At 45.3% G+C, this 23,476-nt stretch overlaps 1 protein-coding gene across 3 annotated transcripts in view; it reads right to left on the reverse strand.

The window, feature by feature from the left end:
• Positions 1 to 21,157: 21,157 nt before the first annotated feature.
• The window catches only part of C5H12orf4 (chromosome 5 C12orf4 homolog), a 40,169-nt gene continuing 37,850 nt past the window's right edge, over positions 21,158 to 23,476 (reverse strand). For 2 of the 3 annotated variants that reach the window (XM_027541064.1, XM_027541067.1), the window contains 3 exons: positions 23,200 to 23,257; positions 22,431 to 22,498; positions 21,158 to 21,611 (listed from right to left, as the gene is read on the reverse strand). In XM_027541064.1, coding sequence (XP_027396865.1) covers positions 21,519 to 21,611; positions 22,431 to 22,498; positions 23,200 to 23,257 — 219 coding nt within the window. In that variant the 3' untranslated portion in view covers positions 21,158 to 21,518. The remainder of the gene's footprint in view (positions 21,612 to 22,430; positions 22,499 to 23,199; positions 23,258 to 23,476) is intronic. The other variant, XM_027541066.1, reaches the window with a different exon arrangement.

Genomic DNA, 23,476 nt, shown 5'->3' on the forward strand with positions numbered 1-23,476 from the left:
AGAAAATAACAGGAATCACAGACCTGGAAAAGTATTTGCAAATCATCTATCTGATAAAGAACTGATATCTATCTGATAAAGGAGTATATAAAGACCTCTTACTACTCAATTATAAGAGGACAAATAGCACAATTAAAAACAGGCAAGAGATTTTAGCGAATGAGTTACCACTAAAATGTATGAAGAGCCAAAAAGCAAATGAAAGGATGCTTAAGACGCTCAAGTCATTCAAGAAACACAAATTCAAATTACAAGATAAGTCTTCACGCCCACAAGAATGATTCTAAAATTTAAAAAAAAAAAAAGACAATAACAAGAGTCTGGGAAAAAAATGGAACCCTTAACGTTGCTGGTGGGAACGTAAAATGACGCAATCTTGAAAACTAGATGACAGATCCCCCAAGAGTTAAATATAAAGAGAAATTAAAATATATGTCCATAGAAAGATTCGTGTGTGAATACTCACAGCAGTATCATTCACAGTTGTCCCAAAGTGGAAACCATCCAACGTCCATCAACTGGTGAGTGTGAAAACAACACGTGGTCTGTTCTTACAATGGAATACTATTTGGCAATGAACTGTTACAAAGCACTGACACATGCTACAAAATTGAAGAGCTTTGAAAACCCTATGCTAAGGAAAGAAGACAAAAAGTATCACTTGCTATGTGACTCTGTTTACCTGAGACGTCCCTAAAAGGCAAATTTACAGAGACAGAGCAGATTACTGATTGCCTGGGGATGGCGGTTGGAAAGGGGAATTACAGCAAATGTACATGAGGAATCCTTTAGGGATGACGGTAATGTTCTAAAATTGAATTGTGATGATGGCTCTATAAACTACTGAAGTTCTTTGGATTTTACCCTTACAATGCATAAATTCTATGGTATGGAAATTATACCTCGGTAAACCTGTTTTCTCCTTAAAAAGAGGGCTTCTTGTTGAAGGTGATGATTTGCTTCTAAAATTTATAGGAAATGTAGAGGACGTCCCTGGTGGTCCAGTGGCTAGGACTCTGCATTTCAGTGCAGGGGGCCTGGGTTCAATCCCCAGACAGGGACCCCAGATTTGTTCCCTGATTAGGGAACTAGATTCCGCGTGACACAGCTAAGAGCCTGTATGCCGCAACTGAAGACCCCACGTGCTGCAACTAAGACTCAGTGTAGCCAAACAAATTAAAAAATTAGGAGCTATATGTCTAAAATTCATAGGACATGTAAAGGTTCTTATAATAGCCAAAAAAATTTTTTTGAAAGAACAAAATTGGAAAACTTAACACCAGCTGATTTCAATACTTTAAAGCTACAGAAGTCAAGAGTGGGTGGTGTTGGCTTGAGACAGATACACAGAATGGTGGAACTGAATGTGGTCCGGAAGTAGATTCATACACGTAAAAACAGCTGATTTCCTCAGAGATGTGAAGGTAATCCCAATTTATTGGGGGTTTTACTGTTACTGACATTTAGGGGGATGTGCCTCACCTGAAACTCACTTTCAGGGCAGGAGAGACATCAAGCTCCATGGTGGTCAGAGTGCCGTCCCTAAGAAAAGACTCCATTCGCGCTTACAGGACTTCTGCTACCAGCCAGTGCTCAGGGATCGTACCTCAACTACCTCAGCCTCAACTCTACCTTTCTAGCTATTCTGCCCTTTGACCTAGAGGCTCTGTTATGTAATTACAGTGCCCAAGCTAATTTACAGAGAAGGCAATGGCACCTCACTCCAGTACTCTTGCCTGGAAAATCCCATGGACGGAGGAGCCTGGTAGGCTGCAGTCAGTCTGTGGGGTTGCAAAGAGTCGGACACGACTGAGTGACTTCACTTCACTTCATTTCAAGCTAATTTAGTAATGGGAGAGGAAATTGTGGTATACAGCAAGGTCCCCCGGATTCAATAAAAGGGATGAAAACATCAGATGGAAACTGGACTTGGTGACTCTGAGATCCTGTGGTTCTAGAAAGTTACAAGTACACTGTTCATATTAGTCAATTCAGTGTGTCACACGTGGCCATATACCTATCAGTCTACTGTGACAAGCAATGTTAGCCAGCTACCCAACAGACTTCCTTTCTTTCTGCTTTCACATGCAGGGGTGTATGCATGTAGTGTGAGCAGTGGCAACCCTTTTGTGACCATGAAGCTTCCATGAAGCCAAGAAGACTGCAGGAGGCTGAACAAGAGCCTGCCACTGTTGAGCTGCTGCTGAATTAAGTGGCCCTGAAATCTCCTGCATCTAGACAGTGAAATAAATCTCATTGTTGAAGCAACTTTAAGTTGGGTGGTATATTTTGCTCTCTTTCCCTTGATGTAGGCAAACACACATTTGTAGATCCTCCTAATGTGCAGATCCCAGACTGAGACCAGAAACACATCTTTTAGCTGTCCTTGTATTTAGGTGGTAGGTAGCCAGCCTCTAAGATGGGCCCCTTGGCTGGCCTTTTCCCACATTGAATCAAGACAGGTCCCTGTGACCAGTGGAGTATGGCAGATGTGAAGGTGTATGAGGTCTGATGCTGGGTCATGAAAAGACGGTGGCTCCCATTTGGGTCTCTTGGTTTGCTCTGCCCCAGCCATGCTGTGAGGACACTCAAGCAGCACTGTGGAGAGGCAACGTGGAAAAGAGCTGAGGATTCCAGCCAACAGCCACGCCAGCTGGTCAGGCACTTGGGTGCAACAGCTCCTCCAGTTTCGGTCAAGCCTTGGATGATAGTGGCTCTGGCTGACCTCTGACTCCACCTTGTAAGAAAACATGAGCCAGAGCACTTGGCCAGGCCACACTTGACTTTCCTGACCCCCCAGAAACATGGAAGATGATCCATATTTATTTATTAAGGGTTGATTATTTATTTCACGGTGGCAAAATATACATAAAATGAAATTTACCGTTTTAACTATTCTAAAGTGCACAGTTCAGTGGCATTGAGTACATTTACCTTGTTATGCAACCTCTGCCACCATCCATCTCCACCGAATTTTTCATCTTCCCAAACTGAAACTCTGTACTCATTAAACAATAACTTCCCACTCCATCCCAGGTCTTGGCAACCAACCACCACGTCTACCTTCTCTATGAATCTGGGTACTCTGGATATCTTGTAGCAGTAGAATCACACAGTATTTGGATCAAGATTTAAGTCACTAAATTTGGAGCGAATTTGTGGCAATGAATACAGGGACTTGTTATGACAGGACTCTACTCCTCAGCACTTGGTCACAAATGTTCTCCTTGCAACTACTCAAAGCCCCACTTGATTTCCTAAATTTCACCCAGAAATGATTCAAACAGAAATTTTTCTTCCTTCTGCACCCAGCCCGTCAGTCCAGATGCTCCTCCTGGCCCCTGTTCTAAAAACAACTATTGCCCACTCTCCAGCTCTTCCTGGTCTTCCTTTCCTTCTCCTGCCTTTCTTTTAGTCTTGACTCTAAAAGTATCAAGATTTTTCAAAACCGGGTCCTCATAGAATTAAATCGCTCGGGGCAGGAGTCAGGGCAAACTCTGTCCTGAGGACCGAACCACAGCATCTGCCTGTTTTCTTGCTGACGTTTGTTTGGATCACAGGCATTTGTCTACCTGCTGTCTGTGTCTCCTTTTGCACTACAGAGCTGATTAGTTGTGACAGAGATCAGATGGCTCACAAAGCCTAAAATACATGCTACTTGACCTTCAATAGAAACAGCTTGCAACCCCAGACTTAGGGTTTCTAATATTTTATATGTGTAGCAAAACTCCAGCGGAGAGCGAATCATGACTGCCTTTGTGCAGCAGCGTTCACCTTCCAATTCAGGGAGTCTGTTCCTTTCTGGTCCTCGCCTCCCATTCTACAGATATCAGCTCATCCCAGCCCCCCACCTAATTCAGCTTTTCTGTTCTGTTGATACTGGAGTTATCAATCCGCATGCAGGGTTGCAAGGTGGGGGCATGGCTGTTTCTATTTTCTCCTCCCACGTCCCATACTCCTTCCTCCCTCCCCTCCCGGCCCCTCCTCTCCCCCTCCCAATTCCTTCCTTCTCACCTCCTTCCCTCCTCTCCCTGCCCCTTCTCTTCCCTTCCTGACTTCCCTCTCCTCTCCTTCCCTCTCTCCATCTTCTCTCTCTCTCCCTCCCCTCCCTGCCCCCTTTCTCTCCCTTCCTTCCCTTCTTTCCTTCCTTCCACTAAAGATGGGGGAAGAGGCAACAATATTTTAATTCACTCCTTATGAATTAAGAAACCATGCAAGGAGGTGGGAAATTTTTATTCCAGAAGTGCATGCACATGCATACCCACACATGCATGTGCACACCCACACACATGCACACACACACATGTGCGTACACACACACCCTCACACAGCAAGCCAGTCCAAGCCTGTCTGGTGTGGAGATGCCATACCCTGAGCCATAATCACAGGGCACTTCTCAGCTCTGGCCCTTCGAGAGGAAGAGGAACAAGGGTAATTCCAGCTATTACAGGCTCCTGGGCACCAAATGACATGCTCTGCTGTAAATTGTATATAATCAGGGAGGAAGACTTTTATTTGTCCGTGGTTATGAATGGAACTTTTCCTTCCTCTCCTCTAGGAGGAAAGGAACAGGTTTAGATCAGTCCGGGGGAGTTTCCTTGAGCTGAGGTGACCAGAACTCTCTCTCTGGGTACGAACGGGGCCCCTGTCCTATATTCAGGACGTGTGTAAACAGAGAATCTCATGTCTCTTTTCTTAACCAAGATTTCCCTTCTCCTCACCACACAATTTCTGTCTTTAGGACAAAGCATGCTTACTGCAAGGTAGTGGAGATTTTCAGATGCTTGAAAGTGATGGAGACAGAATATAAGCGCCTGTTCGTCCTATAACATTTTTGCAACTTTACCTACATAGTCTCTGCCCTGTGGGAGCTCACAGTTTTGAAGGGGAGACCAATTATTTATAGGAAATGCTGAATTACAGAGGGAAGATCCCCTGGAGAAGGGAACAGCTACCCACTCCAGGGTTCTTGCCTGGAGAATCCCATGAACAGAGGAGCCTGGTGGGTTGTAGTCGATGGGATCACAAAGAGTTGGCCATGACTGAGTGACTTACACACACACACAGACCCTTGAGAAGCACAAGCTGGGGGAAGGGGTGCTTCATGCATTTTCTGTGCTGGGGCAGGCTGAACAATCTCCCCTAGACCAAGCTTTTAGAGATGACCCTTCCAGAGGTGACTGGTGATGTCTGGCAGGGAGGAGACAGTGGCAGTTGGAAGTGGGGTTGTCCCCAGGATTCTCACTTCCATTCCAGAACTTTTCCTTTAACAGATTGTCTCCCAACCCCATATGAGGCAGCATACCAAGAAAGTGTGGAGTGAGGGGTGGACCTATGCTCGTTAGGGAAATAGGCTTCTGGAGCAAAGACAGGAATTGCATCCACAAAGCAATTAGAAAACCAGACAGAAGAGCATCCATTTCTGAACTGCGTAGTACACAGAACGGGGAGTTCCCAAGTGGAGGAGCATGGTGTAGAATCCAGAGAAGACCGGGCTGAGCTCCGAGGAGTGGAGTGGGTGGAGAGGAGGGGGCAGGGCGAGGCAGGGGGCCCGGGCCCCTCCACCCGCAGACTGAAGCCACCAGTTACCTGCTCCTCACCAACACCCTTCCTTTGGTTTTCCCTGTGTGCTTTTTTCCTTTTAGCACCTGAGGCTATTTTCTTGTTTCATTCTGACTTTATCCCTTGTATTAGTTGATCTCTGTCACGTATCATTGTACCAGTTACTTTTTGCCACTGCTTTTCTACTTCTATAACATTTTCATTATGTGATCTATTTATTTCTCAATCCCATTTTATGTCCTTTCTAACTCTATTTATCGTCTATCTATCTACTATCAGCCATCTATCATCTACCTATCATCTATTTTTCTATCATCTACTAAACCATCTATTTCTCCCTCCTAATTCATCTTCATTCTGTTTTTATTATCTTGTCCTTTCTCCTTCACGTCTAAACAGTTATCTCTTAATTCAGTCTTTCATCATTATTATTCCCCCTATTTTGCCTCTTTATCCCCTCCACTCTTTTCCCCACCCTTATTTCCACACAATCACACATCAGTTATCTTCTGTCAATGTCTACATTCTTCCCTCCCTCCAACTATTTGTTTTCATCTCATTAGTTAGTGATAACAAGCAAGAACACTGGAGTGAGTTGCTATTCCCTTCTCTAGGGGAATCGTCCTGACCCCAGGATCAAACCCAGGTCTCCTGCAATGCAGGCAGATTCTTAACAATCTGAGGCACCAGTGAAACCTGTAACAAGCAAACTTTTGCGTAGCCTTTTTTATGTGCCAGGCAAGGTTGTAACTGTTTTACTTACATTCATTCACTTCACCCCCAGGACGACACTGTGAGGTAGCTGACTCTCATTATCCCCATTTGGAGGAGACCCAGGTCCAGAGAGGTTTATAAGATGCTAAGCTCTCCAGCTAACAAATAGCAGAGCCAAGGCTCAGTCCTCCAGCTCTGCTGTAACCACTACGCTTGCCAGCTCTCGAGAAGGTCCACAGTCCCTCAGCTTGTCGGAGCCCCCTCCTGCCCACTGGGTTGATGCAGACTCCATCATCACGGGGGCTCCTCACTCTGTAGGACAGGACAGAATCCTGGGAGTTTTGTGCACAACAGAATGCTTAGGAGAGAGGTCCTTCTGGCCTTTGGTCCACCTGGCTGAGCTGCTATGTTCACTTGCAAAAAGGAGTCATTTTGGAGGTTCGGAGCCCTGGAGCTCTAGCACCTGGGGTCATGCTTCTGGGAGGCAGCACCATCACCTTTTCTGAGCTCCCTACTAGTCTCAGAACCAGAGATCACTGATTCTTCAAAGTCTGGGCAAATCTCCTGCCCTGCTCTGTTCTCTCTGATCACTCAGTTTCAGCTCCCACCGTCCCCAGAGGGTCTCCCCTTCCCAACAGAATCCCAACCTTGAGTTCAGAATTTCTAGACGCAAGTCAGGAAGGAGGGTTGTCTACAGGTAACTTGCTTTTGGCCTCACTTCTCATGCTGCATCGATGTGGGGACACAATGTCTGCACCATCTAGGAATGCAAGAGGGTGATACAGAGGGAAGAAGACATAGTTGATCATCTCAATAAATTACCCTGGCGCCTGTCCTGCTGTCCTGGATGGAGCGAGATGATCGTAGGCAGGAGGTGGCAGCAGGTCCTGTTCCATCCAGGCCTCCACGCCTCGGGCCTCTTAGCTTGTTTCCGTGTCCTATTTCTCCTCACTTTATCCCTGCTTTTGTAGCTGGGGTGATCTTCTTGAAACAGTTTCACCCCATGCACTTTCTCTTTAGAAATGCACAGGATACTCTCAGTTCTGGAATTAGATCATGGCGATGGTTGCATACCTTTGTGAAGATGGTAAAAACTTACACTTTAAAAAGGTGAGTTTTATGGCATGTGAAATACAGCTCAATTTTTAAAAAGAAGGCTTTTATCATCGTTGGCCTTGGAGTTAAGTGCACAGTCTTCAAGGTCTCCCCTGATCTCTCCAGCCTTACTTCTTTCCACTTACCTTTCACCACTCTCAACTCTCCCTGCCTCTGGTCCTGTCACTTCCTTGACCTAAAATCCTCTCCCTCTTCAGTCCATAAATCTCTGTCTCGTAGTTTCTTCAAGACTAGTTCAAGTTCGGCCTCCTTGATGGAACTTTGATGTCAGTCTTCACTGACATCTTCTACTCTAAGCTCCCTTACACGATCGATCTGTTCCTACTTGGGCATAAACTTTAGAAGACGGACCATTCCTTGAGTGAAGGGCTTCTTCTTCTTTTTCATCTTTGTGACTCTGCACCCCACAGTACCTGGCATAGAGGCCACCTTAAAAAGTGATAAATGCATTCTTCTAATCTCTAATTGATTCACATGTGCCTTATTTGTTGTTGTTTTGTTTTCAACTAGATTATAAGATCCTACAGGTAGGGTCCAGGTCTTCACCTGAGATTTAGCACTGGATAAGAAGAGAATACCTGGTTGACCATTCAGCTCCTTACTTACCTGATGGCTCAGCCGAGAAAGTCACCCGTTCCTATTTCACTGGTGATGGGCGGGAAAGGGAGGATACTGACAGGCAGGGAGAGTCCCCAGGATGCTGGTTGAATGGTGGTTGCTCCACCCTTAACCACAAATGGTTCATTGACCACCGCTTTGGCATCTACAAGGGCCTTTGGAAAGAGATGTAGCAATTTCCCCCCTCGCGGCTTATTTTTAAAATCAGTGGCTGAGAATGCCTTCCAGAAGTGGGGTCAGACAGCCCTGAGCTGCCAGGTGGACGGAATGGGTGCTGTCTGAGAGGAGATGCAGTGGTTGGTCCTTAATTTCGGACCTCTACTTCCCTGGAAGCAGAAGCTGGGTCAAAGGGAAGGAGTGGCTTATCCCAAACAGATCACAGCTTCCATGGTGATACAAGCATCTAGCCAGGCAATTTTCCCAGTCCTGAAGTTTGAAGGCTGGGGCTGGGCCAGCTAGAGAGCTACTGGCCTTCTAGTCACTCGAGAGAAAAAAAAAAAAAAAAGTTTTATTGAGTTCTTACATATGCCAAGCACTCTTCCAGGCACTAGGGATTGAGGTGTGGACTTGATATAGTTTCTACCCTCCAGAGGCTCATAAATTAGCAGGAGAAGACAGAGAAGTACACATGTAAATACATTAGTAGGTAAACACATCAGCACAGTAAGTGCAACAATGGAGGTAGAGGAGAAAGAGAGTCCCTGGAGTCTTTAAATAAGTGGCATCCAGGTTGAGACCTGGTGATGAATAAAGGTCAAAGGACAAAGGAAAGAGGCATTCCAGACAGCAGACTGTGAAGTGCTCGTGAGATGAAAAAAATGCCTTGTCCACAGGTAGTTCAATTGTTTAAAGCAGGGGTCACCGCATAGTGGCTCAAGAGACAAATTCAGCCAGCTGCTTGTTTTTGTAATTAAAGTTTTATTTTCACATAGTCCCACCCATGTATCTACATATTGCCCATGGCTCATTTGTGTTACAACTGGAGTTGAGTCCTTGTGACAGAGAACATGTGACCCTGAAAGTCTACTATACTGGTCAAAAGAAAGTGGTCTGGGAGAGACTGGAGAGTGGCAACAGGCTGGGAAAGTTAGGGAAGGCAGACTATGAAAGGGCTTGTAACCAAGCTAAAGGGTTCACTCTTTAAACGCTAGGAGGGAGCAAAAGGAGAATGGGCAACCACCTGTACTCAACCTTTACCATTTCACTTTGTCTTCTTCCATCCTGATCTCCTAAGTTTCTTCCTGAATCTCTAATGTCTGAAGAACTTCTTTTAGCGATATATTTAAAGCAGGTCTTCTGACAACAAATTTTCTTAGTCTTTCTTCATCAGAGAAGGCCTTTATTTCACTCAATTCCTGAAGATATTTTCACTAGGTATAGAATTCTGGACAGTCTTTTTCCACTTCTTCCTGCTTCCATGGTTTCTAATGAGAAACCTGATGCCACTTCTGTTGGGGTTGCCCTGTGGGTAATGCATTGTTTTTTCCTGGCTGCTTTCAAGAATTTTGTTTGTTTGGTTTTAGCTTTCAGCAGTTTGATGAGTCTGGATGTAGATTTCATTGAATTTATCTTATTTGGGATTTATTGAAATTCTTGAATCTTTAAATTTATATCATTCACTAAATCGGGAAGTTTTCAGCCAATATTTCTTCAAATATTGTTTCAGCACCAGTCTTTTTCCTCCTGGGACTCTAACAGCATGAATGTCAGACACTTTACTATTTACCCACCGTCCCCTGAGGTTTAGCTTATTTTCCTATTTTTTTTCTGTTGTTTAGCATGAAGAATTTCTTTTGATCTGTCTTCAAGCTCACAGACTCCTCTCTTCATCATCTCCATTCTGCTTCTGACCCTATCCAGTGATTTCTTCCTTTATTTTGGAGATTGAATTTTTTAGTTCTAAAGTTTCCCTGTGGTTCTTCTTTATATCTATTTCTTGGCTAAGAATTTTTAAATTCATCTTAAGAGAGTTTGTATTTATTTCATAAAGCATTTTTTTCCTAATAGCTTGGTGGTGTAATCCCAACATCTGAGTGATTTTAGGTTGTCTGGGAGTTGAGATTTTTCTTGTTCTTTGTATGGCAAGTGTTTTTAGATTGTGTTCAGGACATTTACAATATTATATTATCAGATTCTAGGTTTTATTTAAATCCTATGGAGAATGTTGTTATTTTTCTCCTAGCAGACAACCAACCCATTTTATAATTTCAGGCCACAAGTTCAGACAAACCTTTTCGTGGGTTATGGCTTGAATGTTAGTTCTATTTTCAAAGCCTTTGAGGTGCTATTTGAAATTTTCTTGCAATGGTGCTGCTCAGCAGACAGCCTGGAATCTGGGTGGTGATCTATCTCATCATTCAGTTCTCAAAGTTTTTAGTAAGATGTTTAAGATCAGATCCATGCTGACACATCTCTGGAGTAAGTCCAGGAGCTCACAAACTATTTCGTGGTACAGGTTCCAGCTTTTCCCTCTCTATGACTTCCCTAGTTCTTTCCATGTCTCCCATTTTTGGCCCTTTAACCAGAAATCTGCGAATTTATTTTCCCTACTCAGTGTACTTACCTCAACTACTCTTTTTAAAAATTTTGCTTGTTTCATTTTATTTCCTCAGCCTGGGAAAGCATCTTCCTGTCTGGCTAACTAATATTAATTTTTCAGGTTGTAGCTTATACATCATCTTATCCTAAAAGCCTTCCCTTATTGTCATGTCAATTATGTTTACCCCTTTTCCATAGGACCCAGCATGGTTTATAGTTACATATGTATTTGTTTATTGATCTAATATATCTCTCCTACTAGCCAGGGGATGAGATCATGTGTTTTGTTCATCGTTATGTAACATTTCTATATTTTAAACAGTGTATGACACAAAAGACACACTCAATATTTAATTTCCTTCCATCTACCCACCCACCCATCCATGTCCTGCCTCACCTCCCAAAAGATATTAAGATCCTTGTATTCAAATATGGCTTGGCTTTTAACAATAAAATTAAATCTTATCTTTTTATAACTTTATAATTTATAAAGCATTCTTGCATTTCCTTTTTCTTCTTGCCTGATTTTATGAAGTTGAGAGGGAGAAAGCTAAATGAACAACTTAACCTCACATCTCAAGCAACTAGAAAAAGAAGAGCAATGTAAGCCCAAAGCTAGTAGAAGTAACAAAATAACAAAGATCAGGGCAGAAATAAATGAAATAGACACTAAAAAGACCATGAAAAAAATAAAGCTAAGAGCTGTTTTTTTAAAAAGATAATCAAAATAGCTAAACCTTCAGTCAAACTTACCAAGAATAAAAAAGAGAAGATTCAGATAAAATTAGGAATGAAAGAAGAGACATTGTAACTAATGCCACACAAATACAAAGAATCATAAGCGACTACTATGAACAACTATATGCAAAAAAAAAAAAAAAAATCAGACAACTTATAAGAAATGGTAAAATCCTGGAAACATTAGTCTACCAAGACTAAATCATAAAGAAATAGAAAACCCGAACAGATCAATTACTAGTAAGGAGACTGAAGCCATAATCAAAAATCTCCCAACAGGGAGTTTGGGGTGGACATGTACACGCTGCTATACTTAAAATGGATAATCAACAAGGACTTGCTACACGGTTTTTTAAATTTCAAACTATATTACAATGCAGGCAATGGCAACCCACTCCAGTACTCTTGCCTGGAAAATCCCATAGATGGAGGAGCCTGATAGGCTGCAGTCCATGGGGTCGCTAGGAGTCGGATACAACTGAGCGACTTCACTTTCACTTTTCACTTTCATGCACTGGAGAAGGAAATGGCAACCCACTCCGGTGTTCTTGCCTGGACAATCCCAGGGACGGGGAGCCTGGTGGGCTGCCGTCTATGGGGTCGCACACAGTCGGATACGACTGAAGCAACTTAGCAGCAGCAGCAGCATAGTACTCAGAAGAGTATACTACCGGCATAAAAAAATGAAACAGAATAGAGAGCCCAGAAATAGATCCACACATCTATGGTCAATTAATTTATGACAAAGGAACCAAGAATATACAATGGGGAAAGGACAGGCTCTTCAATAAATGGTGTTGGGAAAACCGCACAGTTGCAAGCAAAAGAATAAAATTGCACCTTCATCTTAAACCACTCACAAAATTCAACTTGAAATGGATTAAAAACTCGAATGTTAAGATCTGAAACCATAAAACTCCTAGAAGAAAACAGGGCATAAGCTCCATGACATTGGTCCTGGCAATGATATTTTTGGGTTTGACACCAAAAGAAAGGCAACGAAAGCAGAGATAAACAAGCGGGACTACTCCAAAGCAAAAAGCTGCTCAGAAAAGGAAACCATCAACCTTGGGCTTCCCTGGTGGCTCAGACAGTAAAGAATCCGCCTGCAGTGTTGGAGACCTGGGTTTGATCCCTGGGTTTGGAAGATCCCCTGGAGGAGGGCATGGCAACCCACTCCAGTATTCTTGCCCGGAGAATCCCATGGACAGAGGAGACTGGCAGGCTATAGTCAATGGGGTTGCAAAGCGTCGGACAGGACTTAGCAACTAAGCCCATAGCACAATTAAAAGGCAACTTACGGAATGGGAGAAAATATTTGCAAATCAGTTCAGTTTAGTTCAGTTCAGTCACTCAGTCATGTCCGACTCTTTGCGACCCCATGAATCATAGCATGCTAGGCCTCCCTGTCCCTCACCAACTCCCCGAGTTCACTCAAACTCATGTCCATCGAATCAGTGATGCCATCCAGCCATCTCATCCTCTCTCGTCTGCTTCTTCTCCTGCCTCCAATCCCTCCCAGCATCAGAGTCCTTTCCAATGAGTCAACTCTTCGCATGAGGTGGCCAAAGTACTGGAGTTTCAGCTTTAGCATCAGTCCTTCCAAAGAAATCCCAGGGCTGATCTCCTTCACAATGGACTGGTTGGATCTCCTTGCAGTCCAAGGGACTCTCAAGAGTCTTCCCAACACCACAGTTCAAAAGCATCAATTCTTCGGCGCTCAGCTTTCTTCACAGTCCAACTCTTACATCCATACATGATCACTGGAAAAACCATAGCCTTGACTAGACGGACCTTTGTGGTCAAAGTAATGTCTCTGCTTTTTAATATGCTGTCTAGGTTGGTCATAACTTTCCTTCCAAGGAGTAAGCATCTTTTAATTTCATGGCTGCAATCACCATCTGCAGTGATTTTGGAGCCCCCCAAAATAAAGTCTGACACTGTTTCCACTGTCTCCCCATCTATTTCCCATGAAGTGATGGGACCAGATGTCATGATCTTTGTTTTCTGAATGTTGAGCTTTAAGCCAATGTTTTCACTCTCCTCTTTCACTTTCATCAGGCTTTTTAGTTCCTCTTTACTTTCTGCCATAAGGGTGGTGTCATCTGCATATCAGAGGTTATTGATATTTCTCCCGGCAATCTTGATTCCAGCTTGTGCTTCTTCCAGCCCAGCTGTTTCTCATGATGTACTCTGCATATAAGTTAAATAAGCAGGGTGACAAAATACAGCCTTGACGTCCTCCTTTTCCTATTTGGAACCAGTCTGTTGTTCCATGTCCAGTTCTAACTGTTGCTTCCTGACCTGCATATAGGTTTCTCAAGAGGCAGGTCAGGTGGTCTGGTATTCCCATCTCTTTCAGAATTTTCCACAGTTTATTGTGATCCACACAGTCAAAGGCTTTGGCATAGTCAATACTGGACTATAAGCCTATATAATTCAGAGTATTCAAAAATAATATACAGCAGCTGAAATGAAGGAAGTAGCTCTATTTGTATCAATAGGGCTGAATCTCAAAAGCATCGTATTGAGTTTTAAAAAAGTGAGTTGTTAGGATTTCCCTGGTGGTCCAGTGGTTAAAGACTCCACACTCCCAATGCAGGGGATTCCCTGGTGGCTCAGAGGGTAAAGAGTCTGCCTGCAAGGCAGGAGACCTGAGTTCAATCCCTGGGTCAGGAAGATGCCCTGGAGGAGGAACCTGGAGGGCTACAGTCCATGGGGTCGCAAAGAGTTGGATATGACTGAGCGACTTCGCTTTCACCTTCCCAATGCAGGGAGCCTGGGTTCCATCTCTTCTATGGAAACCAGATCCCACATGCCAGAGCTAAGAGTTCACATGCCATAACTAAAGATCTCGCATGTTGCAACTAAGACCCAGAACAGCCAAATAAAAAATAATTTTGTAAAAGCAAGCTGTTGAATGATACTCAGAAGATAATGTTTTCCTTGTGAAAGCTTTTGCACATCTTGATATGACACATTTTATGGATACACTATATAGAGATGGATACACACTCTATAGACATGCCTTAAAACTATAAATAAGCCCATGAGAATGAAGAACATCAAAACCAAGACGGCAATCACTACTTGGGAGAGACGGATATACCGGCAGCACAAATAGACTCCGTGTTTCTCCCCATCCTCCATCCGTGCTTTTTGCTATGTAACTTCAGGAACACTTCTCATCAAGAAGTGAACCTATTCCCTCACTCCTAGAAGATACAATGGGTTTGTGAATTGCTTTAACCGATAGCATGTAGTACAAGTGACATGTGCCATTTCTGAATCGAGGCCTCAGAAGCATTGCACGATTCCACTGTCTATTCTAACCAACCTGCTTTCGCAGGTAAGCAAGTCTGGGCCACGTCCTGGAGGAGACCCAGTGAAGGACCATCCAGGTGTCCCAGCTGAGGTCAGCCTATTCCAGCATGCAGCCAGCCGACCTCCAAACACCCGAGAGAGATGATGATCTTCAGAGCTGCCCACCTGACCTCTGAGACCTGTCTGAAAACTCATGAAAGAGCCCAGGTAAGACCAGAGCAACTGAGGTGACCAAGGAGCTGTAAGGAGTCAGAAGGCTTATTGTCTCGGCCACTAAGTGTCCGGGTGGTTTGTTACTGAGAAGTAGCCAATATAAAGGGGGAGTATGGAATGGGGGAGGGGCAGAAAGGACAAGCGTTCAATTGTATTGCTCATGTTTCATGTCTTCTTAAAAAAAGAGACTTGGGACTTCCCTGATGGTCCAGTGGTGAAGAATCCACCTTGCAATGCAGAGGATGCTGGTTCCATTCCTGATCAAGGAACTAAGATCCCACGTGCCGCAGGACAGCTAAGCCCACACACCATAATGAGAGAGTCTGTGTGCCCCCAGCAAGGAGCCCAGTCCTGCAACTAAGACCCGATGCAGCCAAATGAACTTTTTTAAAAAACAGAGAGACCTGAAGCAAACATAGCAAAATGTTAAGATTTCCCATACACAGGGAGTAGAAAAATGAGGACTGGCTATCTAATTCTCCTAACGCTCCTAACTATGCTTGAAGTATTTCACATTAAAAGAAAACTTACACAGAAGAGTAAATATCCAGTGTGCTACGCCAGACAAAATGGCCAAGATGATTTTTTAGAAAGCATTTTTTTTATTATTTTGACTGTACCACCCAGCACATGGGATCCTAGTTTCCTGATCAGGGATCAAACCTGCGACCCCTGCATTGGAAGCCCAGAGTCTTAACCACTGGACCACCAGGGAGGCCCTGGCCAAGATGATTTTAAAGAGAGGAACAAAAAGCAGCAGCTTCCCTCTCACCTCCTCCCTACTTCACTGGCACCACACACACACAGCAGAGCAAGTGGACCAGGGATGGTAGAGTTCCTATCCTCTTCTCTCATCCCCGGGACGTCTTCCCTAACCTCCTGGCACTGGATCCCTTGCCAGCTTTTAATCCTCCAGCCTTAGTGAGTCATCCATGAGACAGCACACATCTGATCAACTCTCAGACAGATCCTCAGAGATGAGCCGGGGGAGCATCACAGGGGTGAATTCTATACGGCTGCTTTGGGGGCAGCGAACCTGAAACCTCATAACTACTTCATACTATTGTTATGTTCAAAATCCAGGTTCACCAGATAAAAATGTGAGAGTCCTTCCTGCTGCACTCAAATACGGGGTTAGTCACCTCCCCTGTGACTTCCTCCTGACACTCTAACCTGCCCCCGTCCTTTGTGTCTGAAGTTGCTGCCACTCCTGGCAAAGGTGGCAGGGTGTGTCTGCCAGGAGACTCGTGCTGGCCCATCAAGAGAGACGAGGGCTCCCAGGGGATATGCACTTCATGCCAGAGAGAGCCAGGGCCAAGCTGGTTGCTCTCGAGGGGCTCAGCATCCCTCTCGGCCTGATGCATCGCTCCTGTCTCTTCTGATGTCCAAGTCCACTGGGGGCACCGTGGCCACAGGCCACTGTGTGCACAGCATTCTGTGCTGACTGTGTGAACACCTTCCTGCGTGCATGCTGGTCCTGCAGGTTACCCTGAATGCTTGTCCCGACTCCACTGGGCTGCACGCTGTCCAGGGACACAGTGTGCTAAGTGACTTCGTGTCCTTACCATCCAGTGAAAGGAAAGAAGGAAAAGAGGAGAAAGGTCAGACAGGAAGGAAGAAAGGGAGAAAGGGGAGGCAGCAGGAAGGAAGGATAATAGCAGTGTGTATTTATAGAATGACGATATACCAGGTCGTGTGCACTTTCTTATTCAGTCCTCCAACTACTCGGTGAGGTAGACACTATTATTAATTTTTCTTAGCTTACAGATGAGGAAACATCCTTCCGAGGGTTGGGTAACACGCCCGGTGGTACAAGCCATGGAGACTGAATCGCAGAGGCAGTCTGTGAACAAGATTTGTTTAACTGTGTTCCCATCTCTGACGCCAGACTGTCCAGCTGTGTTCCCATCTCTGCTGCTAGACTGTCGTGTTGGTTAGTTTTGAGCACAGAGGAGCAGATAACGGGGAACCAGGACATGACTCTAAAGAAAGAAAAAGGGAGAGAAGAGAAGGCAGAAGAGAACATAGATGAAAGGGGAGATCTACACACAGATCTCACACTGGGCCTGCGACAGCGTGGTTTCTGCTTCATTCCTCGACATCTCCAGAAAGGAAGCATGTGCTTCCCGGTGGTGTTCCAGGTTTCATTCTCCACGTGCCAAAGGCATCCACAGAGAGCCCGTTCTGCCCGCCTGCCTGTGAGAGAAGACGGGTAGACAGCTGACTGTGGGGCTGTACCCCGAGTCAGCAAGTCCTGGACCACTGCTCGGGGCGGGGAGTTAGGAGAATACAAGGCTCTCATGACATTCTCATCAGCCAATCGATACATAACCTTTCTTATGTTCGTTTCTGTTTAAAGACGCCTGATTTTAATAAATTGTTGACTCATTATGTAGTGAACTCAGGAGCAGCAGCACCATAACTGATGCCTGGGTGGAGCTTGTGCTCCCAGACCTGTATTTCCCCATAAGGCACATCACAGCCTTCTAGCAGTGAGGAATCGTAGATCCTTGCCTGTAAAACCATCAACAAAACTGTCGAAAATGTGGCAGGAAATAGACTGTGTAAAGCACACTTGGTTATGTTGGTGGAGCTGAAATCAGAAGGCAGAGGGTAACCCTGCTCTTCTCGGCTGGGAGTGTGCTTGTCTGCTGACTCAGTTTTCCACCGTTCTGCTTGTGTGTGTGCACATACGATGCCCAAAGTGGTTGCAAAGGCCTCCCATTTCATCCTGAGGGTCAGTTACAACATCCAAGCAACTTGGAATTGATGAGACTATTGCTTTTGCTCAGTGGCTAAGTCGTGTCTGACTCTTTGCAACGTCACGAACTGCAGCATGCCAGGCTTCCCTGTCCTTCACTATCTCTTGGAGTTTGCTCAAACTCATGTCCATTGAGTTGGTGATGCCATACAACCATCTCATCCTCTGTCAGCCCCTTCTTCTCTGGCCCTCAATATTCCCCAGCATCAGGGTCTTTTCCAGGGAGTCGTTTTGTGAATCACATGGCCGAAGTATTGGAGTTTCAGCTTCAGCATCAGTCTTTCCAAATGAATATTCAGGATTGATTCCCTTTAGGATTGACTAGTTTGATCTCCTTGCTGTTCAAGAGACTCTCAAGGGTCTTTCCAGTACCACAATTTGAAAGTGTCAATTCTACGGTGCTCAGCCTTCTTCATGGTAGATGCCTGATTACTTCTGGGGTTACAAATAAATGTTAGCAAGCTGGAGAATCTGCAAATATAGAGGCCACGATGAATGAAGATTCACTGCAGGCAGTATTAAGATCGACCAGTTCTCAGACTTGGACATTCCAGGAACTTGGCCGTCCTCTGGGAAAACAGGAAAGGAACAGAGCCCTGGGGGGCATGGCAGTAACTGCAGGTGTATGTGTAAGAGGGCATCACATACTTGTCTGGCAGGGACCCTCAAAGGCCAGCCATCCATGCTGGGATTTAGCCAGGATTCTGTTCTGGTCATTAGAGGTGGTCAGCAGCGCAGATCCTAGAAGAGCCTACCAAGTCTTCTCACTTGAATCAAATAGCTCCTTGAATCCATTGTCTTTGTATAGGCTTCTGGAGGCTGGATCTTGCTCAGCCCTGTGCCTGCGTGGAAGAAACTCTGCAAACACAGGCTGTGAATTGAATGAGGCTAGGCCGGATCTGACCCCACACTGTTTTATCCCTCCCCTTCCTTTGTAATGTACCCTCAAGGAAATATTTCTAAGTTTGAGGTTCCTCGAATTGGTAGTCCTTAAAGGTTTCTTAATGATGTCACCGAGCTACTGAAAAAAAATCTTTCCCAAGATACATTTCACCGGGACAAGACTTCACAGGTGAAGAGAAAATGTCAAGGATGTTTCTGATTTTGTGAACTTGCCAGGAATGACAGTGAGCATGGCATGCCATGATGCTGCGTACCGCTTGCTGATTCCCATTCAATTTCACCTGAATGGGAAAACTCAATCCTGAAGGAAATCAACCCTGAATATTCATTGGAAGGACCGATGCTGAAGCTGAAGCTCCAATACTTTGGCCACCTGAGGTGAAGAGCTGACTCACAGGAAAAGACTCTGAAGCTGGGAAAGATTGAGAGCGGGAGAGGGGGACGACAGAGGATGAGATGGTTGGATGGCATCACTGACTCAATGCCTGTGAGTTTGAACAAACTCTGGGAGATAATGAAGGACAGAGAAGCCTGGCTGAGTCCATGGGGTCGCAAAGAGTTGGACATGACTGAGCAAATGAAGAACAGCAGCAACAGAAGAGATATTCTTTACCTAAAAACAACAGGCCCGAGGAGCCACCCTCTCTGCTCTGCTCGTTCCTTCAGCACAGCTCGGCTGATTCTTCCGAGGGCCTCTGAAACAGGCCTCTTTCCATGAATTCATCTTTCCTTTGTGGAACGTTTTCTTCCTCCTCGTGAGACTCAGCCAGGATCCAACTGCAGTGACACAGACGGCACGTGCTTTGCCAGGAGATCAGCTCAGCCAGCGCCCAGGCAACCTAAGCTGCGTTTCCCTTCAAATTCCTCTTCATGCCTTTCCCCCACTCCAGTCACACTGCCATGCTGCGCAACAGCTGGGGCCACCCTTCCCCATTGCAGCGAGCTTACAGCCTTGCTGGGTTTTGAGTATGTAAGTGGGGGCAGTGGGGGAGAGGGCAGTAGGGACCAGAGACCTCAGGCTCAGCGCCTGCCTCATCTCCAGGGTGTGCTTTTAAAGCCTTGAGGACATCATCATCTCTCCTCAGGATCCTTAACTGTACAAATTGAGAACCTGAAGCTCACTGAGATGGTCTTTACCACTGCCCCATGGTCTGCGCTGAGGCCCCAGGGTCTGCACAGTATCCCCTGAAGGCCCTTGCAGTCAGTTTGCTTTTCCCAGCTTCCTGGCGGTGTTGCACCACCTCCCTTCACTCCACCCCTGCTCCCGTCTGGACCTCATACAGTGGGCGCTCCTCCTCTTCTCAGCCTGCCAAGCCGCTGCCTCCTCATCATTCATGGAGTGTCTGAAACCACTTCCACCCAAGAAGCTTCCAAGAACACGCCGGGTACAGTCTTAATCTTATCCATCTCAGTCCAAATGCAACCCCACAGACTCCCTCATCTACTGCTGCACTAAAATCCCAACCATTTGGTACTTTTAACTACACACGTGACCAGCTTGGTGTTTGGCGTGTCTTTGTAAGAATGGAACTCTGCTCAATGTTATGTGGCAGGCTTGATGGGAGGGGAGTTTGGGGGAGAACGGATACATGTGTATGTATGGCTGAGTCACTCTGCAATCCACCTGAAACTACCACAACATTGCTAATCCGCTACACCCCAATACAAACTATAAAGTGAAAAAAACGGTAGGTAGCATCATTGCTTGACCTTTCCAATTTCGGTTGCCATCCAGTGGCTAAGTCCTGTCCGACTCTGCGACCTTGTGGACTGTATGGACTGCAGCCCACCATAGAAGCTTGTATCTGCTAATCCCAAACAATTTATTGAATAGGCATAAATTTTAACTTTTTTTTTGAGGCAGACCATTTTTCCAGTCTTTATTGAATCTGCTAATATTACTTCTGTGTTTACGTTTTTGTTTTTTTGGCCATGAGGCACGGGGAAGCTTTGCTTCTGACCAGGGAGCAAACCCGTACGCCTTGGACTGGAAGGTGAAGTCTTAACCACTGGACCCCCAGAGAAGTCCTGGCATGAATGCCAACGCCTTTTACTGATCACACTACACCCACCTCCAATGCGACCTGTCACAGTACGAACCCCAGCAGTTCCTGAGCCCGTACCAGCACACCCCATTTTCTACCTACCTTGCTGTGTGAGAATCAGTCGCAATGGTAGCATTCGTGCTTGGAAGACAATCTCTTGCTTCAAGGGCAGAACACCTACCTTCTTCTCGGGGGGACCGCCAGGCTCTTTGGAAAAGGGTTTGTAAAGTGTTAGTGAGTCGTGGACCCAGCCTGGAGTGGTGTTCTCCTCAGGGCTGTTATTGGACAGTTGCTGCCTTGAGTAGAAGATCAAGACACATTCTGTGTTATGAGAAAGCACTGTCTCTGCCAAATGCGTTTCTGTAAGTGATTATGTGTAGGCGTACCAGTAAGAGTGCTTTTTGTTTCCTGCGGCTTCCCAGATGGCCCGGGTGGTAAAGAACCTGCCTGTCGATGCAGGAGACGTAAGAGACGCACGTTCAGTCCCTGGGTGGGGAAGATTCCCTGGAGGAGGGCATGGTAACCAACTCCAGTATCCTTGCCTGGAGCGTTCTAGCCCGTCAGGCTCTGCTGTCCATGGGATCACATGGAGTAAGACACTCATTGACTCAGCCTTATACCCGGATACGATTCAAACTTTTGGAAAGTCAAGTATTTCCATGAAATTGTAGTGAATAATCTCCTACATCAAATGCCCATGTGTGAAACAGACAAAGTTTTAACTCACTAATATTCACAGATAGGACAGTAGGGAAACAGTAGGGAAAAAAAAACCAAGACTCTTTTTTTTTCCCCATAAACAGAGCTTAAGAATGAATATATAAGTAAGGGGCTGATCACCAGTCTGTACAACATATGGGTTTTTGGAATGTTTAGCAGACATTTATCATGATCGGATTTGTGCCTTGGGTGGCAAGTTCTCTTTCTGGGCATCTTTTGCTTGACAGGATCCCAGCATCTTCTTCAGTGTGTTGGTCTGTGGGGGCTCAGTGCTTGGAGGTCAAGGTCAGTGTCGATGACACCCGGAAGATCTGGGGAAGCATGTTACTAAGTTGGTAAAACATCTCTTCAGAAATACTCTGTAAGACGTAACAAAAAAAAAAAAAGAGAAGAGTTTGCATTTGTTAAACTATCAGTGATTTTTAAAAAATGTTTTAAGTGTTTTAAAATATGGAAGTAATACAAGTAGTTTCGGACATGAGGTGGAACGTGAGAATCTCATCTTCGGGAACTGATTCAACTGCATGGCTCTGGGCAGGGGCGTGTCTCTGAGAACCCACGCTGTGTCTGTCAAGCAGTAAGCCTGATTACCAGAAAAAGCCCTCGATAACACTAGTGTAATCAGAGATAAAAGTACCACTCGTGCTGAATTCTACACAGAAGACAGAATCGTTTTCTGCTCACGTCCTCCTTTATGAACTCTTTAGACTCTATATAACATAAATGTGGGGGAAAAAACGGAAAGAGGAGTCAAGTTCGGCTTTGGGTTAAATCAAAGAACCCTCGAGTGGTAGACGCTAACATCTTCAACAGTAAACGGAGTGCCTTGAAAACTCCAAACACTTCTCCCCCTAAAACACAGAAACCTGTGAGCATTTTGTCATGTAGTAATGAGTTGAGGGCAGAGCTTCCCTTCCCACTGTTTCCCTACTGTCCTATCTGTGAATATTAGTGAGTTAAAACTTTCTCAGTGGGTAGCCACTCCAATATTCTTGCCTGGAGAATCCCATGGACAGAGGACCCTGGCGGGCTGCAGTCCATGGGGTCATGAATAGTCGGACACGACCGAGAGACTAAGCGACAACGACGATACCGTGGGCAGGGCAGAGTGCCTGGCCCTGTCTGTAAGGAATACTATAGCAGAGCTGGACTGGGTGAGATCTACCCAGGTCACACACCTGTGGCACCAGAAACTGCACTGTCCTAGAAATCCCTCCGTCCCACGAGGCCATTTCCATCATGAAACCTGCAACAGAGCAACAGATGTGGCTGAATGATGAGCTCTGGTTCAAGCCCACCTGTCCTTTACTGAAAGTAAACTGGACGTTTACAGTCAGGCTACCCGTCTCCACGTTTTAGGTGCCCACTTTCCTGTGGGAGAGGCAAGCCTGAGGGCCAGACACACTTCTGTAATCCTTAATTCTCCACACCAGCACGGTTCCCCACAGTGCTGTCAAAACACCTGGAATGATCATTTCTCGAGTTCTATTTTGTCTCCACACAATGAAGCCAAAACAAGTCATTAAAAATTCCATAAATATGTGGTTCTATTTTCTTTTCGGGAAAATGAAAGGTAGCTGAGAGTAAGTTCTATCAATGTTCAAATACTGTTGCATTTCAAGAGGGTTGGAGACGTCCCTGGTGGCCTAATGGTTAGGACTGGGTGCTTTTCACTGATGCGGCCCAGGTTCAAGCCTTGGTCGGGGAATTGATCTTACAGACTGCATAGTGTGACCCGAAACAAACAAAAAAGAGGGCTGGAGGTTTTGTTTTCTGATTGGAAAAGGTTAAAAAATCCATTATGAAGGATTTGCTCATTAAACCCTACAACTGGGGCACCAGGTGACCATAGGAATGCCCACGTTCTTTCACCTGGCTTGCTCAGCTGTCAAGATTTTCGAGGAAGAAATACAGGTCCTTGTTGTTAAACATAAGGTTGTATCTTACCTTTGACACACTTAAACACAAGTTCCGCTCTCCTTAAGCACCATGGTATAGTCATTTCCTAAAAACAGAAACAAAATAAATCGTATGTTTTTGATAGGACTTTGCAGGAAAAAGACACCTAACTAACCTGTGCTTTTCAAAGTGAAAACAGCGGCTACCCTCGTGGAGGGAACAGTGGAGAGGATGTGGGTTAAGCGGCTGGACGAGAGCCTGGGGCGGCTCCTGGGGTGCTGGCTGGTGACGTTCTGCTTCATCACCTGGGCGCTGCTGATGTCGG

This window comes from Bos indicus x Bos taurus, chromosome 5 (genome assembly GCF_003369695.1).
Source record: "Bos indicus x Bos taurus breed Angus x Brahman F1 hybrid chromosome 5, Bos_hybrid_MaternalHap_v2.0, whole genome shotgun sequence".
In the NCBI taxonomy this organism is placed as follows: Eukaryota; Metazoa; Chordata; class Mammalia; order Artiodactyla; family Bovidae; genus Bos; species Bos indicus x Bos taurus.